At 43.3% G+C, this 17,113-nt stretch overlaps 1 protein-coding gene and 1 non-coding gene across 3 annotated transcripts; both read left to right on the forward strand.

The window, feature by feature from the left end:
- The first annotated feature begins 743 nt into the window (after positions 1-743).
- Positions 744-825, forward strand: trnas-uga (transfer RNA serine (anticodon UGA)). The gene has a single exon. It is a non-coding gene; the product is annotated as a tRNA-Ser (tRNA).
- Positions 826-5,992: 5,167 nt separating this feature from the next.
- Positions 5,993-15,462, forward strand: LOC147229496 (suppressor of cytokine signaling 7-like). Of its 2 annotated transcripts, XM_086154966.1 has the most exons (10): positions 5,993-7,785; positions 8,932-8,993; positions 9,940-10,044; positions 10,184-10,321; positions 10,439-10,578; positions 10,761-10,929; positions 11,760-11,888; positions 12,460-12,595; positions 13,050-13,190; positions 14,744-15,462. In XM_086154966.1, the coding sequence occupies exons 1-9, from the start codon at positions 6,140-6,142 to the stop codon at positions 13,168-13,170; spliced, it is 2,646 nt and encodes an 881-aa protein (XP_086011092.1). In that variant the 5' UTR covers positions 5,993-6,139; the 3' UTR covers positions 13,171-13,190; positions 14,744-15,462. The 2 variants fall into 2 exon arrangements, with proteins under 2 accessions (XP_086011092.1, XP_086011093.1); XM_086154967.1 differs by lacking the exon at positions 9,940-10,044 and having other exon boundaries at positions 14,744-15,461.
- The last annotated feature ends 1,651 nt before the right edge of the window (positions 15,463-17,113 follow it).

A 17,113-nucleotide genomic window follows, 5' to 3' on the forward strand; every position in this document is an offset into this window, starting at 1 on the left:
TGCTAAGTCATCATTTTGACAATGTACTGTGTGTTGGAATAAGGAAGTTTAATCTCTTGAAAGCGCGTACGGACTTGCAAATGAAGGGTTTTCACGTGATAATTGGAGGCTCATCTCAAATAGCTGAACAAGAGGTCACCTGTCACGCGTCACCGCGTGGAATAATTGGAACGGGTTGTGTGAAGAGAAAACAAACTTGTCTTCAAGAATACGACTGTTTGCAGAGTTTAAAGTTTTAAGATGATTGAACGATTACAAACACCCCTCTCCTTACAATGGTTTGGTCCAATCTGTTTTCGCTCCACGGGAGGTGCCGCTGCAATTGTGTTTCTCTCTCTCTCTCTCTCTCTCCCTCTCTCTCTCTCTCTCTCTCTCTCTCTCTCTCTCTCTCTCTCTCTCTCTCTCTCTCTCTCTCCTACGCACACACACGCACACACAGGCAAAGCGCGGTTGAAATCGCAAGTAAACGCACTTAACGACTGATCGATTAACAAGTTATCAATCTCTGTATTTGTGCAACAGGCAGATTCGTCATGCGAAATCTTAGAGCATTTTTCGAAGCCTGATTGTACATAAACACAACACGGCGTGTTTGTAAATAATGCAGCTAATACCACTGTTACCTCGCTGTTTACCCCCCCCCCCCCCAACAACAAAACACAATAACGACGGATTTTCTCCTCTCTGCCGCGGGTCGGGTGTGAAACAAAATATATATTGTGCCTCTTGTTCAGCATTCATCAGCTGTGATGGCCGAGTGGTTAAGGCGTTGGACTTGAAATCCAATGGGGTCTCCCCGCGCAGGTTCGAACCCTGCTCGCAGCGTCAACATCTTTCTTTTAGTTTCATATAAACTACACTTTTTATTTCATTTTGACGTACTACTTTTATGGCGGGTGAGGAAGCAGTTTTGTCAGATTTTTGTGGGGAAAATGGTTTATGAAAATGCTCCTAATTGAGCTCATAATAGGTAAGATAAGATAAGCTAAAATAAACTAAGCTAAGCTAAGCTAAGCTAAGCTAAGATAAGATAAGATAAGATATACTTTATCGATATCCATGGGGGAAATTATTTTGTCACAGCAGCGCAACAATGACGGTATTGATAAATATGAGTATTAATATAAATAAGATATCAAAAGAAAGCAAAAGACATCCACAACTAAATAGACAGTAGAGTGAACAACAATAAGGATAGGAGTAGATGACAGAATGAATAAAAAAGGCAGCAAGGGTGAGAACAGATACAGACTTTTGACAATAACAATGACAAAAATAAACATGATGCGAATGGAGTGATACCGAAAGGATGAAAAAAATAGACAACAGAGTTAGGGCATGACTGAATTGGCGATTCTGTGATAGCAAAGACGCACCTCCGGCCGGTCAGAGTTTTGTGCTGTCCAGACTGCTTCAGTACAGTCTGATCGCTGTGGACACAGAGCAATATCTGAAGGGATCAATTCTGCAATGGGATGGGATGAATGAGCTGCCCATCATAATGGATAGTATCATGACAAGTAAAGTGCTGCATCAGTTTCAATGGCAGATTCTCCTGCAAAGGCTCATGGGAATGTTAGTTCAAGATTCAAATATTCTTGTTCTGTCACTGTTACTGCCATGTTTTGATTATGTTATGTGTTTTAGTGTCTACTTGTGTGACTGGACTGTGTTTGCCTACAGCAGTAGCAAAAACTCCAAACTATAATCTGTGGAGGTTCTCAGTCAACCAGGTCACGGTGAATTCTTGTCAAAATCTTCTTGTCTTGGCAACTGAACTTGAATTTCTTCACTTGAAGACGTTCACCCCGCTCGACAAGAATTGTTAACAATATCGCGTTTGATTACCTCCAGTGTGTGTTCATGTGTTTAAGCAGGAATCAACATTCGTTTATTATCATGTAATACACAAAATGAAACATGTTACTAAATTGTTCCAACGTCGGTATCCTTCTAACAATACATTCACCATGCCTACTCTGTACATGTGAAAACAGTCTATCTTTATTACCAAAACCTCTTAACATGTGCTGTCCCTTTGATGGACTTTTTCCTGATCCTATTCATTCTCATCACTCCTAAATGGGGAGAATTATGACTGTAGTAATAGAGGACATGAAGGTTGTTGATGTGAAAGACGAGGATAGAGAGAATAGGGTTAGATGGAGGAAGAGGATTTGCTGTGGCGACCCTGAAAAGTAGCAGCTGAAAGGAAAAGAAGTTTGTACATCAGTCTGCCTCTTGAGTAACACAGCAGGCCTCTACAATATACTGTGTAAATTGAAATTAGCTAAGAAAGAAAGAACTTTACATTTTAATACAGGAAGAAAATGTTATGCTGATATAGTCGTAACAATACCCGGGGACCTGGACACAAAGGACTGGTGCATTACAATACTGTTCATAGACTTCAGCTCAGCATTCAATATGATCATTCCCCAGAAGTTCACCCACAAACTGGACCAGCTGGGGCTCAACGCTTCGCTGTGCGACTGGCTGTTGGACTTCCTGACAAGAAGACCACAGGTAGCAACATATCTAGTACATATTAGTACATAGTACTAATTAGTACATTAGTACATACTAGTACATAGTATCCTGATCACAGGGGCCCCCCAGCAATGTGTGGATGAGCCCCCTTCTGTTCACCCACTGACCCACAACTAACCGGTGATGCACAACTCCAACCTCTTAATCAAGAATACAGATAATACAATTGTGGTTGGTCTCATCATCAATGAGGATGAGACGAACAATATGAGTGGGGTGGGCTGCATTGCCGAGTGGTGCAGTGCCAACAATTTTTCTCTTAACGTGGAGAAGACAAAGGAAATTGTTGTGGATTTCAAGAGAGAGTGCACTCAGCACATCTCTCAGACCAGCAGCGGTGTTCTGTTGGAGAGGGTGAGAGGCACAAAGTTCCTGGGTGCGTATATGTCAGAGGACCTCTCCTGCTCCATGAACACTGCATCACTGGCCAAGAAACTACACCGGCGTCTCTACTTCCTCCCCAAGCTGAGAAGAGCCAGAGCCTTACCCCCATCATGAACACCTTCCTGACCCGCTGCATCACAGCGAGGTACAGTGCCCATATTGCTTCCTGCCGTAAGAGTCCTCAGCAAATACTTAGAGCAGCTGAGAAGACTGTTGGTGCCCCTGTCACTTCCCATCATCAGCACCCACCCCACGCGCAAAGCCCTCCATATTGCAGGTGATCCATGCCATCCCTGTCTTAGGTGAGGAGAATGCAGAGTCTCAGACTTGGTGTTATATATCCGGACCAGTCTGTTGTCAATCATGACACCTGAGTATCTGTAGCCCTCCATTATCTCCACCTCACCCCCCCTCATCTGTAGAGGCTGTGCAGGCGTCTTCCTCTTCCTGAAGTCAATCTCCATCTCTCTGGTCTTGCTGACCTTCAGGCTCAGGTGGTTCAGTTCAATCCAGTCAACAAATCTGTCTACCAGTGCCCAGGACACCCCCTCTTCTCTCCGTCTTATACACCCTACAACAGCCGAGGCATCTGATAATTTCTGTAAGTGGCATGACTCTGTGTTGCACTGGAAGTCATTGGAAGTCATCACAAGATGAAGAAAAAGCAGTTTGTACACAAATTGGTGTGTCTGTTCTTGATAAAGTATTCACAGTGATTTGAAATGGATCCATATTTAAATAATAATGTCAATAAGTGTGATAAAGAATGTTACGCAGAGAAAATAAATCAATTCAACATTACATTTCCATAAAATAGCAAGGTCTTTTTTATACTTGGACAGTAATTACTCAAGCGCTGTTTATTTGACATTTTTCCTTTTACATGAAGGCAGAGACAAAAGATGTCAAGATTTACTTAAATCTGCTCCAGATCTCTGTTGTAATTGTTATGGTTACTATATGAAATGAGCAGATATGTAATTTTTATTTACACACTTGTGAAGTTATTTTTCCTAATTTTATTTCATTTTATATGTTTTCTCATTACCCCCAACTCCCCAAATTGCATACATTGGGATATTTGCATCACTGTGTTTCAACAGCCAGTCTCAAGACAAGATGATGAATTTATGTTTGCACTTATGAAATGTGGTATTCAATTTAGTAAAATAATTCATGTTTACATTCAATAAAGCACTAAAAACATCTAGAAATATAGAAAAGGAAAACATATAAAAGGATATTTGAATACAGTAAAAGCCCATTGAGGAAAATCTTTTTTTTGTGTTAAATAAGATAATCTTATAATAATCTTCTTATATTTCAAGAAGCAGGTCCCGATTTATCCTGTTCAAAATTCTTCACAACTATTTTACATGTAATGGAATAATTAGCCAGTATTCAGAGCCAAATCCAGTGCAGAAGATAAGCACAGAGTGTGTAAGTAACCTAATAATACCTACAGAAACAGAGATCCATTCTCTGCAAACTCTTGGCGAGCGACAGGGAGTGACAGCGGCACTGATTCTGAAGGGGGCTTCCAGAACCATTTTATCCATTCCATTATTTATATGATGTAAAAAATATGAACATTAACTAACGGTGAATCAGAGTGAATTCATCCAGGCTGTAGAAATATTGTTCCCCAGATTATCATTCATTGATTCATTTCCTATCCTGCTTATTCTGATTTCAGAGTCATCGAGGGGGCTGGAGCCTGTTCCAGCTGTCATTGGATTGGTCAACAGTTCGATTACAGGGCCACATATCAAGAGAAACAACCATTCACTCCCTTATTCACACGTCTTTTTAGAGCATTTAGTCATTTTTTAGAATATTGCACGCTTTTGGATTGTGGAAGCAAACCAGAGAACCCCAAGGACACCCATGCAGATACTTCAGATTGTTGATGGTCTCCTTGTGCATGTTTCAACAGACCTGTTGGCTTCCTTCCACAGGGCAAAGACATGCGGTAGATGAAATGGAGACATTAAATTCCCCATATCTGTGAATCACAGTGTGAATGGATTGGATGCTTCTCCATGTGGGCTTTTGATCAACTTGCACCTGGCTCAGGCTGTACCACTCCATCCAATGACGGAATAGAAAGTGAATGAATATCTTCACTTGTCAAATTTACCCTTTAATACGTGGAGTATATACAACTGAGAGAAACTACATTGGCATCACTTGTGGCGTTGATGAGCAGCAAATGTGTAAATAATGGCCCTTCGGAGGGAGCGGCAAGTTGATTCTAGGTCAAAGGAAAAAGGAGGAAGTGTCTACGTCGCCAAGCCATATCGCCTTCTTCGGACAGGTTGCTCAGCGCCTGTGCAGAAGATTGACTCTGATTGGCTCTCGAATTTGTCACGCACCAAATCGAGTTGGCTCAGGATGGACTAGAAATTCAGATTAAACAGGAGCTTCGCAAATGACGATTCGGTTGACTTTAGATATCCACGTTTACAAAAATAATTATCTAAATAATTCCTTGTTTGTTTTTGAAGTTATATTTCTCACGGTCTTTACTGCTGTCAAATCGTATTGTCGCAGCCGAACTGTTTCATTGTTTGTCTCACGATTGACCATCACCTGGATGACTGAGAACCCACCAATTTATCTTCACCTTGTTTGAGCAATCAATCGATCAATGAATCAATTAAATTATGGTAACTTTCCCTAACTGCCGGGGGGGGGGGCATTGATTTACTTCGTCATCATCTGCAGTTTCTATACAAAACGCTCTCCTGTCACCTGACACAGTGTAGAACAAACTCGATATAGTGTCGTAAAACAGCACTTGAGTGCGCGTGCATGTGAGACGGGACCGTTACCGGCCAGTAACTCGCCTACGAGCCTCCGTTATCAATCGCTAATCGATTTAGTCGCCGCCGCTGCGCAGCCGCCTCGCGTCTCCCGTCATCACATCCATGTTACCACCGGAGCATAAGTCGGTAGGAGGCTAACAGCTAGCTTGCCAAGCATCGGGACCGGACGCGTTCACATGTCTGTTCCCGTTTTGACGCAGCCCAGAAGCATCACACGGAGCCGCCACGACCCGGTCCGAACTTTTCATGGCTGTCAGTCGATTTTCCGGCAGGCGGCCGAGTTAGCCTCGTATGGATGCCGCAGCTAGCTGCTGTTAGCTCCGCAGCTGTTATGTAACAGCCCGTTTATCCGAGCGAGCTAACTTTAGCTTGTCGTGATGAATGACGCGCAACAAGAAATGTCTCCGGACTTCGTGTTGATGCGGTTGGTGTCCGCAGCCGAGTACGACCGCCTCGACGAGCCCGACGACTTGCTGTCCCGCGGCAGCGGATACGGGCCCGTGAAGGCGGCATTGGCTCACAGCGGGGGCTTCGACCTGGACTCCGGCGGCCCCTCGCCGGGCCTCGGCTCGGCCTCACCGCACTACAGCTCACCTCTTCCAGGCAAAGGGGAGCTGGACAGTGGGCTGGTGTTGACGCAGGCCCCACTGGGCTCTGACACTCCACTGTCGCCTCCGCCGCCGGAGGACTTTGCCGTCGCAGCTCAACGCTTCGTTGAATTCCCGGTGTCGCACGGACACGGCCCGGGGGGTTCGAAGGCGCAGCTAATGGTGTTCCAGAACCTGTTGCGGTCCCGCGACCGGATCCTGGAGTGCGGTGTGGAACAGCCGTCGCCGGGATTCCTGCAGGATGGCTTGGAGAGACCACAGCGGGACTCCGGGTCGGGTACGGGCTCCGCGGACACATCTGGCCCGGGACCCAGAACCGGGAAGGACCAGAACCCACACAGCATTCCGTCTACGGAGGAGAATCTGCAGTGGCAACCAGTCCTCAGACTGACTGATGGACCTCAGACTCCACAGGGTGTTCCCATTCTAGATTCAGACTCCGAGGTGATCTTATGCCACAGACACCATTTGTTGTCAGATCACCTGGCAAAGTGGCCCCCGGCGTTACTGGACCAGGCTCTGTGTCTTGGGTTGTTGGAGCCCAGGAGGAACTGTCCTGCAGGGGACAAGGACCCTGTCCTGGCTCTGGCGCGGAGGCTGGGCCAGCTAGGTGGTTCTGGGGAAGGAGGTGACAGGGGTGGGGGTTTGGGACTCCCTGTCAGACAGTGCTCCTGCCTCCTTGCTTCGGGGGCCGGAGGCATGGGGCCTGGCGAGGACCCAAGTGAGACAAGCGATGCTCTTCTCGTCCTAGAAGGTCTGGATTCTGAGGAGGTGGGCGGGTTGGGGAATGGACGGGATAGGGAGGGGGGGGATTCTTCAAAAGGAGAGTTGATGGAGGGCGCAGGTACGTGTCAGAGGACGGAACCTGTGGTCTCTGGTGGGACCCTGAGCGGTCTGATGCAGCAGGTCCATCGCCTGGCGGAGGAAGCAGGCGTTCTCGGCGCAGCAGTTTCCCTCCCCTCTTGTGCAGCCCCCAGCAGCCCCCTAAACACCCCTGGCTCCTACTCTCCAGTCTGCCCGCAGGTCCCCCAGGCAGGCGCAGCCCCTGAGTCCCTGTTGTCCTCCTCCCCACCGTCCCGTCCCCGCCAGTCCCGTTCCCAGCCACAGAGCTGTGCTGCCACCCCTAAACTTGGCGTGGCGTCAGGGGTCACGGGACGGTGCATCTCGCCACTGGTGGTCTTGGAGGGGGAAATGGGAGGAGGGAGGGAGGGAGAAAAGACTCCCCGGGGGAAGTCCAGGAAAGCTGGAGGATCCTTGAAGGTCCGGCTCAGCAAACTATTCAGGACCAAGAGCTCGAACAGCGGGACGGGGGCGCTGCTGGACAAGCGTCCTTCGCTCACCTCATCCAACTCATCTGGGGGGAGTTTGCTGGACGTGTGGGGGTCCACCTGCAGCAATACTGAAGACTGCGGCAGGTAAGAGTTGACTGCTCGTAACTGTGAAATAGGCTAAAAGCAATATATAGAAGCTAAAACTGTGAAGCAGTTATTGTAACTGGGACACTTGAGTGACCAAAATTCCAGAAATGTCACTTGAGATTTGTAAGATCTATATGTTCATACAGCATTCATATATGTTTGTGGCCATCTGTAATTCAATAACATGAAACTAAACTGAAATTCATATTGAAAATAGCCCAAATAATTCAAATAAAAATATAATATTCATTATAACCATTTCCATCCACTTAACACCTCAACCTCAACATCTTCACCTCCCTCAACATCTTCACCTCCCAAAGCAGGAGGTGAAGATGTTGAGGTTCTCTTTTGGGGGTGACAAGGATGGATAGGATCAGGAATGAGTCCGTCAGGGGGACTGCAAATGTGAGATGTTCTGGAGGTAGTCAAACTGAGAAGGTTTGGACATGTACAGAGGAGGAATAGTGGATATCTGGGTAGATGGACGCTGATGTTTGAACTGCCAGGGCGGAGGCCCTCATGAAGACCGAAGAGGAGATTTGTGGATGGAGTGGAAGTGAACATGAAGTTTGTGAGTGTGAGAGAAGAGGATGTGGAGGAGAGGGTTAGAAGCAGGTGATTTCCCTGAAGGGAAGTTGTGTGGTCCAACATGAAAGCAACGTGAGTGAAATGACTGAATTTTATTACATTTCTGACAAAGTTCGTAGGGTAATCTATTACAATCTTAGGGTATTGCTTAAAATGTCATTTATCTATTTTTTTTAGAGGTCTTTTCCTTAGTTTTGCACCCCACCCTCCACCACCATGCTGCATCAGCAAGATCAGCATAAATGAAACTACAAACTTCTGTTTTCAGTTTTTGTAACCGTTATTATGGGGATGTGCAGTAGCACCAGAGTTCTTGCCACCTGTGACTTCGTCTTTTCATTTCCATGTGAAACTAGAAGCTTGTCTCCATGGAAACAGTTATGGTAAAAGTTGTTGGCAGAGTTTTCACTGATGCAGAACTGGAAGCAGTTAAAAATGGATACAATGGCATGCATAATTGCCTTAGTAAAACCCCTTCAGGGGCATTTCCCTATCAGCTCTGGAAACACAGAAGCTTAAAGATTATCTGTTTGTTTTGTTTTTCCCCTACAGGCTGCAGGTGTCCCGACCTCACAGTGCCTTGTCCCCAGTGGCATCCACACCGGCGTTCACTGGTAAGGCCTGCCCCAATATGTTGCTGCTGGTCTATCCTAAACGGGGGGCCAGGGTTTATAACCATCATGGCCAGTTCACCTTCACATGACAAGGACCACCAAAGACTGTTTGATGGGAGAAGAAACGGCGGGCCCTTTGACTCAGCCAAACCTATTCAGCTTGAGTCGAATCTTTACAGTTACACTTGGTGCCGACTTACAGATTTGACAAAGGCGTTTTCTAAAGCTATTAAAGCTCTGTCTTAGTGAAGCTGTTTTCACTCCAACAGGATATTATGACAATTTTAGGGCCTTTCAATGTGAGAATGGAGTTTTGTTAACCTGGATATCAGACAGATCTGCCTATCTCTGATCCCTTTAGCCCAACTCCCATTTAGTCTGGTTTTCAAATGGTCTTCCCCTTCCAAGCCACTCACAACAACTTGTTTCATAACGGGTGATTTTATTCAAGGAACTGGCCTATTCTCTGAAATGGACTGAATTATCTGGATTGGTTATTTACTTTGAAAGATGAACAATCGTACAATCATCGTTTGCTGCAAAAAAACAGGTTTGTTGGATGTACAATGGCATTTAGTAGCACATATTGTGTTTGCGATTTGTGTTGCAATATGTCACGTGTTCTCTTATTTTGGCCATCTGTGTCCAGAGCTGTTTTTGAACGTAGCTTTTTTTTCTTTTAATGTCCATTGGAAATGTAAAACCAGGAGTGAGCCCACATGGAGTGGTGATGCCAGGCCAGTGTTTTGACTAGCTGTAGTCGTGTAGTGTGTCATAACTTAGTCATAGTTTCAATGTCATCTGCATAGAAAAGGATAATTTTCACCAGCATGTCTGGATGGTATCTCCTGTTGTTCCAGCCTCTTTCTTTTCCGCTGTTGCAACACTAACATTTCATTTTTTACTCCTGTGACTTAACTTCTTCTGTGCGTGTGTTTGTGTGCAGGTGAGACAGTGTCTCTGGTTGATGTGGATATTTCTCGCAGGGGGGGGAACTGTCTCCACCCCCCAACTCCCCCCCCTCCTCCGAGACGGAGCCTGAGTCTGCTTGGTACTTACTTTTCTTCAGTTTGTTCTAATTCTCCTGTCGTATGTCTGTCTCATCTCTAGTTTTTTTTTTCCTCTATTCTTTGGCTATCTCTGCGTCTCCTTAGAAATCTTCTCCTTGTTCTTCTGTGAATGTTTTTCAGATGACTTTGGGCCAAACCCCCAGCAGCAGGGCCCATTCTTGGAGCCCAGTGTAGGGGCCTCAATGCAATCCCTGCCCCCCCGACCCTTGGCCCTACTCCCCTCTCTAAGCACTATCCAGCACAGTCTGAGCCTCAATGGTGATTCCACAAACACTTATTTTTTTGTCTAAGCGCATGTGCAAATTGGCAGCTTAGCTTATGTGCTAGCCCCTTAACTGTGATCCTTTTAAACTAACTTATTGTCTTGTGGGTCAGACAACTTCTTGCGGGGTTTACCAAGGCCCATTCCTCTGCAACCTGACGGTCAGCACCTCCCACCTAGACTGGCACCCCGCTGCCCACTCAGCCGACCTGATGCCAGCAGCTTTGCCACCAGCTTGCGAGAGCTGGAAAAGGTCTGTGACTGATCTACTCATGGCATCTTCAGAACATGGCATCAGATTTTTTTGTCAGCTGTTTATCTTAGATAGGATTGAAGGCAGTGTTCTGTGGCTACGATATCTGTTTACTGCTTAAAAAATAAATTGGAGTTGTGCTAATTTAATGTGTGTCTGGGTGTTGTTGCACATGTCCACAGTGTGGCTGGTACTGGGGTCCAATGAACTGGGAGGATGCGGAGATGAAGCTAAAGAGAAAGCCCGATGGATCCTTTCTGGTTCGCGACAGTTCTGACCCTCGATACATCCTCAGTCTGAGCTTCAGGTCTCAGGGTGTCACACACCACACGCGCATGGAGCACTACAGAGGTAACAAACACACTTGTTTAACCAGTCCCATCAAAATCCAATGCAGCTGCAGTTTCAGCTAAATTGCATGTTGTAAGTTTGTCAGAAAATGTATGAGTAACAAAATAAAATTGTTACAATGCTATTGTTAATATTGTGTTATAACCGTATTGTTATTCATTTTTGGATAGCTCTGTAACTTTCGATTATCAACAGGTTAGCTACTTTAAGTTCTTCATATGGGTATACTTTTATGAACTGTCCATTGTATTTTTACTTTCTTCAAAAATGAAACCTATTTTATGCGGGGATTTTAGCAATAGATGAATATTATGTTTTACACAAAAGATTGTTTTATGTAGCTACCCCTTTAGCCACATCATCCGTCTATTGCACATCTTTGGTCTTCAGGATAATACAGATGGTTAACTGAGCTATGTCGTAGTGCTTGGCAAGATCTGTACCACAAACACCACACTCGCATTTAGCTATTAGTTTCCCTTCCACTCGACTGTAATTCTTAACTTAATCTCAACACCACCATCGCAGCTCGATTCAAAATTTGATCGTATAGTCCAATGTGCCAATTTGTTTGTGATAAAAGGTAAGCGGAGGCTCTACTATTTTTTTCTCTATATAGAAATGTTTAATTTAGATTTTAGATCCAGTGTCCTCAACAAAGACCAAATGCACCCTTTATTGATGTGGAAGGAGAAATGTTTGAGGAAGACCTGTAAAATAAGAATGTTTATGTTTTAACACTGATCTTAAAAGGAATGTGATACTTGTTAGATCATAGGACTTCGCGTTTGTTGGAAAGCTCTACTCTAATTTTCCTCGTCCTTTTCCAGGTACCTTCAGTCTGTGGTGTCACCCCAAGTTTGAAGACCGGTGTCACTCTGTGGTAGAGTTTATTGAGCGCGCCATCATGCACTCCAAGAACGGGAAGTTCCTGTACTTTCTGCGCTCTAGAGTCCCCGGTAATCAATCAGCTGCCAGCATGCGGCTACCACTTATTTTACATTACTTGCCTGTCTGTCCTCAACTCCCTGTCTATATCTGATTACCTGAAAATAAGCAGAAAAGTGCAAGAAGATGCAAAGAACTATTACTTGGAATTGCTAAAGGGATATCTTTAAAATTGTCCCCAGAAAACAGAATGACTACCAAGTGATGCAAAATATTTACATAGCATACATTTTGAATGGCAAAAATTTACATTTAAAAAAAAAAAAATTATAACCTGTTCAGCACGATTTGCCTTTAAATCAGTGGACAAAAGATTCGAAATAGACAGAAGTAATTCTTCTTCACAACTCGAACTTCACACCAAAATTGCCCGAAAACATGAGATGCTTTAATGAATATAAGCAAAAATGTTTTAAAATGTTACAGTGAGATAAAGAGACTGGGATTTTTAGTAAATAATTACCATATATCAAATGTTGTGATTACAATGTTGTGATTGTTGTGAAAATGGTAACTTTCGGTTGCATTTTTCTCACAAAAGTTGTGAATTAATTTGTCTCCTCTGGTTATTGTGTGGTCCAGGTCTGCCCCCCACTCCAGTCCAGCTCCTATATCCTGTCTCTAGGTTCAGCAGCGTCAAATCTCTGCAGCATCTCTGTCGCTTCTGCATTCGTCAACTGGTTCGGATTGACCATATCCAGGAGCTGCCACTGCCCATGTAAGACCCGCACTCTGACTTTGTGGCATCCTGCACTGAGACCTTTGACATCACACTCTCTCCTGTTCCTACACCATCAACACAGTCATTTCTTAATTTAACCACAATAAGGTTAGTTACACGAGCACCAGACATACACACCCAAAGGCTTTCCCACACTGATTTGTCACCTTGGGAGTTTTGAATTTCACTAAAATACAAAGCATTCCTTTGTGATGCCTCGAAGGTCATTTTACATACAGATTTCAAGAGGTTGTAGTAGTACAAAAAAGTGTTCCGTATTCAAATTACTGCCAACTGGGGGGACCACTATTACAGGTAGACAACATGGTTTATGCAAATATACAGATATCTGATCCGAGAAACACAGGTTTGGGATATTCACCTCGAACGACACTTCCAGTGATAACAGAAAAAAATCGGGGAATTTTTAAAGTGTTCTTTCTCACTACAGGCCGCTGATTGCCTACCTGAGAAAGTTTTACTACTACGACCCAGAGGAAGAGATCAGCCCCAGCCTGAAGGAGCAAGGAGGCGAGCCCAGCATTCCGCCAGATGTTCGAACTTTGACGTAGCAGATGAACCGAAGAACAGTGTGAGTCATTGAGACCCACAATTGACTTGATGGAATTTTAGAGATACAAAGCTTTCATCACTCAAATTCAGGATGTAATATTCATCAATAGATGGAAATATTTATACCCATTTTCAGTACATGACATCTGCACTTTCTTTATATCTTTAGGGTAAAATCTTTTTTAATTCATTAATTTCATTAGAATACATACAGGATCATTTTCTAAAAAGGGGTTAAATATTTAAAACATAACATTTTCCATTTCTTTTCAAATTCATGATTTAGAAAATGGAACACTCAAATGTGTTACTTTTCTGTGTTTTCAGGGTTTCTCATTGCTTTTATAGTTTTCCTTATAATTGGATATCTAACTTCTAATGTTCAAATGAACTTTTTGATAGGAAGGGTTGTTACAAAAATGTTTTGTGTCAGAGTTTAAGAAAATATTTAGGGGTGTAATGGTACATGTATTCTTCCGCATCAGTGGAGGTAGAGAGATTATTAATCAATACATGGCATCATACAGAGAGTACATCTGACATTGCCACTTATACTCAGGCAAGTGTAATTTTTCCAGTCCGCATGGTGCAAGAGAGCAGTCAGTAGTCCCTCACATAAAAGCTTTCTGCTTATTACCATTAATCACTAAAGTAGAGGAAGGGAGCGATGGAGAGAAGATATTGGCAATTAAAATGAATCACAGGAGCTGAAAGGACTCGCCCGTGTGGGGAAATCTTTGGGCTTCCAGTGGACTGCTGTGGCTTGGTTGGCAAGTGGCGATACATGTTAGAATGTTAGAAAAGTCTGTCTACATTGTCCGATGTACATGCGCATGTTAACAGGAAAACAACAATGTAATGTTCTCGAAAGAGGCAAAGATGAATTTTCTGCGCACATATGCAACTTCTGTAAATGGCTAGATCCACTGCCCCCAAGCTTGGGAATGGAAGTCAGTCCACACGATTTGGCTCTGTCCAGGTACCCAAGAGCTCTACACACAGTCGCACTGATATTTCCACTGGGGGATTTAGTACCTATCTACCCACAGCCCATTTCTTCCATTGAAATTGGAATATTTTTGAGCTTCTTAATGTATGAGGTTTACAAAGCCTCTTAATTTATAATGTGAACAAAGTCACTGGTTGGCATATGCTGGACGCACCTGCTATCTTTGCACAAGTTTCTGTTATTACATTTTGTTTGATAAGCTATTGTGGAGAGCAAGTGCGTGTTCCGTTTTTGTCGCTTTTAACTACTACAAGACCTAAGGGGTGGGTCAGCAACAGTGGCGTGAATAAAAAGGAACTTGCACTACTGCCGGTTAACTGACAAAAAAATCTAGCCTCATACATTTGGGAATTTTGGTTGCTTTTCCACCATTATACTGCCCCCTCCCAGTTCAAACAAAGGCACCATTACTCCTCAGATCTTTCCAAAATTAAGATTTAAAAGACAGCAAAAAACACCAATGATGTACTTTAACTTTGACGAAAGAAGACGAAATGATGTGAATGACATTTGACTTTTTTTTTCCTAAAAAAAGACTCTTCCCTCTCTTTGTCTCCCTCTAGTCGTTTTCTTTCTTTTTACTTCTTCGGACTCTATTCCTGAACTTTCGATTGAAATGCAGTCAATCCGCGCCTCCACTCAGTCCTGCGCTAGGGCGGGGTTTCAGATGATCCAGACTCCTCCGGGCTCTCTAATTGGCAGGCGGGGAGCCACCAGTGGAGGAGCTATGGGGATGTGGAGACGACGCCCCCCTTCAGATGTCATCACAGTACAACCGGACTTTGGACGATACACTTTTTTGTGAAAGCTTAACGCGGAATGACTGAGGACAAGTGTTTGTCAACTGAGGGATCAGCTTCTGTGGGGCCACCCAGGTGGTTTCATGGTGACTGCAAGAGGACCAATAATGTGGAAAATGGTTGGAGGAAAAAAAACAATGCAGAAGTTGTTTAATTTTAAAACAAAGTTTTGAGGAGAAAAAAGTCGGTCAGGAACAAGAGTAACGTTACGCATAGGTTGTCTTCAGCTACATCTAGTGGTGAAGTCTTAGAATGCATCACCCGTCTGCATGGGAACCTCCTTTCATGCGAGAAATGACCTTTTAAGTATAAGAAGAAAACCCTGTCTCTTTTCCTTCTTAATTTTTTTGAAAACGTTTGTGTTGCCTGAATATTATTTGGGAAAAATTAACAAATATCTTGCTGATTTTAGGTGATTCTTTTTGCCTCCATTGTTTCATGGCTTGTGTAGTTTTTGACAAAAAAAAAAAAAAAGAGAAAGCGAGGTCATATTTTCTAAAAAAGTATTTGAATATAAATAAGACAGAACAGGGTTTGATTTGAAGGGAGATGCTGTGGCTGCACAGGTTTAACACATGACAGACATCCTGACCAAATTCACAAAATCCTATATTTTTGTTCTCCGCAACATTAGCGCTTTCCATGATCAATTGATTAAGGAAAGTTTTCGTAAGACAATGTTTGAGTTTTGTCCTGCATGTTTGCCACGAATACTTGTTTTTTTTTGTTTGGTTTTATTTGTCTTGAAAGTATCATTTCAGAAATTGAAATGACTTCAATATTTATTTATTTATGTGTTTGTTTTACCTAAGAGGGCTAAAGAAATGCTTGTGTGCCCCCATGTTTCCATGTTTTTGGATGAAAGCCACCATATTGGTTGAAAAGATTATCTTAACAAAGGAATTAGCCAAGTGCCCCAGTCAGAAACAAACTGGCCATCTTGTCTGGTCTGATACCTGTGGTTGGAGGCCAGTGAATAACCAGTGGTAACACCAAATATTAGTAAAGCTAACCAGTGAGACGCCTGCTGCACCTTTTCCCTGAATTCATTTCAGATGTTGTTTTCAAGGTATACCATTTAAGCACTGAATTAATGCATTTTGAAAATCTGTAGGGGTAAAGAATTGAAGCAAAACATTGCGCTCAGAAACATTTTTGTCGTTGAGCGGATTGAGGCCTTTGTGAAGTTAACACTTGATTGTCTTATCAGGCCATTTTAAGCCCAACATGGGATGAAAAGCTTCACAAATGTCTAAGTTATGTGGCACCTGTGAATGAAAAAATGTAATGTTTTCTCTCCTAGAAATGTTCTGATCTGTTTTGCCTCCATCATCATTTTATTTTGTGCTGAAGTACGGTGACATCATTGTTGTTCAAAGTGTCAGCGGGCAAAGCAGAAAGCGGGGTGGATTATGGAGACAACCAGCTGTATGGACCAGTGCATTGTTCTTACCAAAAAGAATAACATTAGAATTAAAAAAAAAAAACATGCGATGACTACTGAATGACATAATCATCCTGATGATGTCATGGGACCCTGATGTTCAATTGGATCACTTGGAATTAGATTATTCCCAGTGGAGACTGGAAACACCAAGGGAACCCACCTTGGAGCTTGGCTTGTGTGCCCTGCAGGGACTTTTATGATGTCAGAATGCAGTGGGGGGCAGAGCTTCTTAAGGCACACTGGGCTTCTTACCCTGGATCAGTGGTTGATAATCATCTTTGGTGCAAAACTGTTGTGTGCATCAGCTGTGAATAAAAGCAGGTGGGAGGGGCCTCTGCATCTTATTTCTTTGAATACATCAATCCGGCTGACGAAACGAAAGAAAAAAATAGGCATTTTAAAGAAATCAAGCTTTTTGGAATATGTAAGCAGAAAAGAAATCAGCTTCTATATTTGTCTTTATCAATAACAGCAGTTTCAAACTTCTGACCAATATTTGATTTTTCCAAAGTCACGTCATAGAATAACAAAAAAAAAAAGCTTTCATTTCATGTAATGATAAATTTAAAATTAGCAATATAGTTTGAAAGTAGAGGTATTTTTTGGTTTTGTGTAAAATATTCCAATCTGCAGGATTTAGTTCAGGGGTGTCAAACTAATTTTAGCTCAGGGGCAACATGGGGGAA

The sequence above is a fragment of the Fistularia commersonii genome, chromosome 11 (genome assembly GCF_037954325.1).
Source record: "Fistularia commersonii isolate RoL2024-O1a breed Wild chromosome 11, RoL_Fcom_v1.0, whole genome shotgun sequence".
In the NCBI taxonomy this organism is placed as follows: Eukaryota; Metazoa; Chordata; class Actinopteri; order Syngnathiformes; family Fistulariidae; genus Fistularia; species Fistularia commersonii.

Excerpts from the sequence above, each read along its gene's own strand:
- LOC147229496 (XM_086154966.1), top strand. The coding sequence starts at position 6,140 with ATGAATGACGCGCAACAAGAAATGTCTCCGGACTTCGTGTTGATGCGG. Across the intron at positions 7,786-8,931 it reads AATACTGAAGACTGCGGCAG|GCTGCAGGTGTCCCGACCTC; the intron begins GTAAGAGTTGAC and ends TTTCCCCTACAG. Across the intron at positions 10,045-10,183 it reads ACGGAGCCTGAGTCTGCTTG|ATGACTTTGGGCCAAACCCC; the intron begins GTACTTACTTTT and ends AATGTTTTTCAG.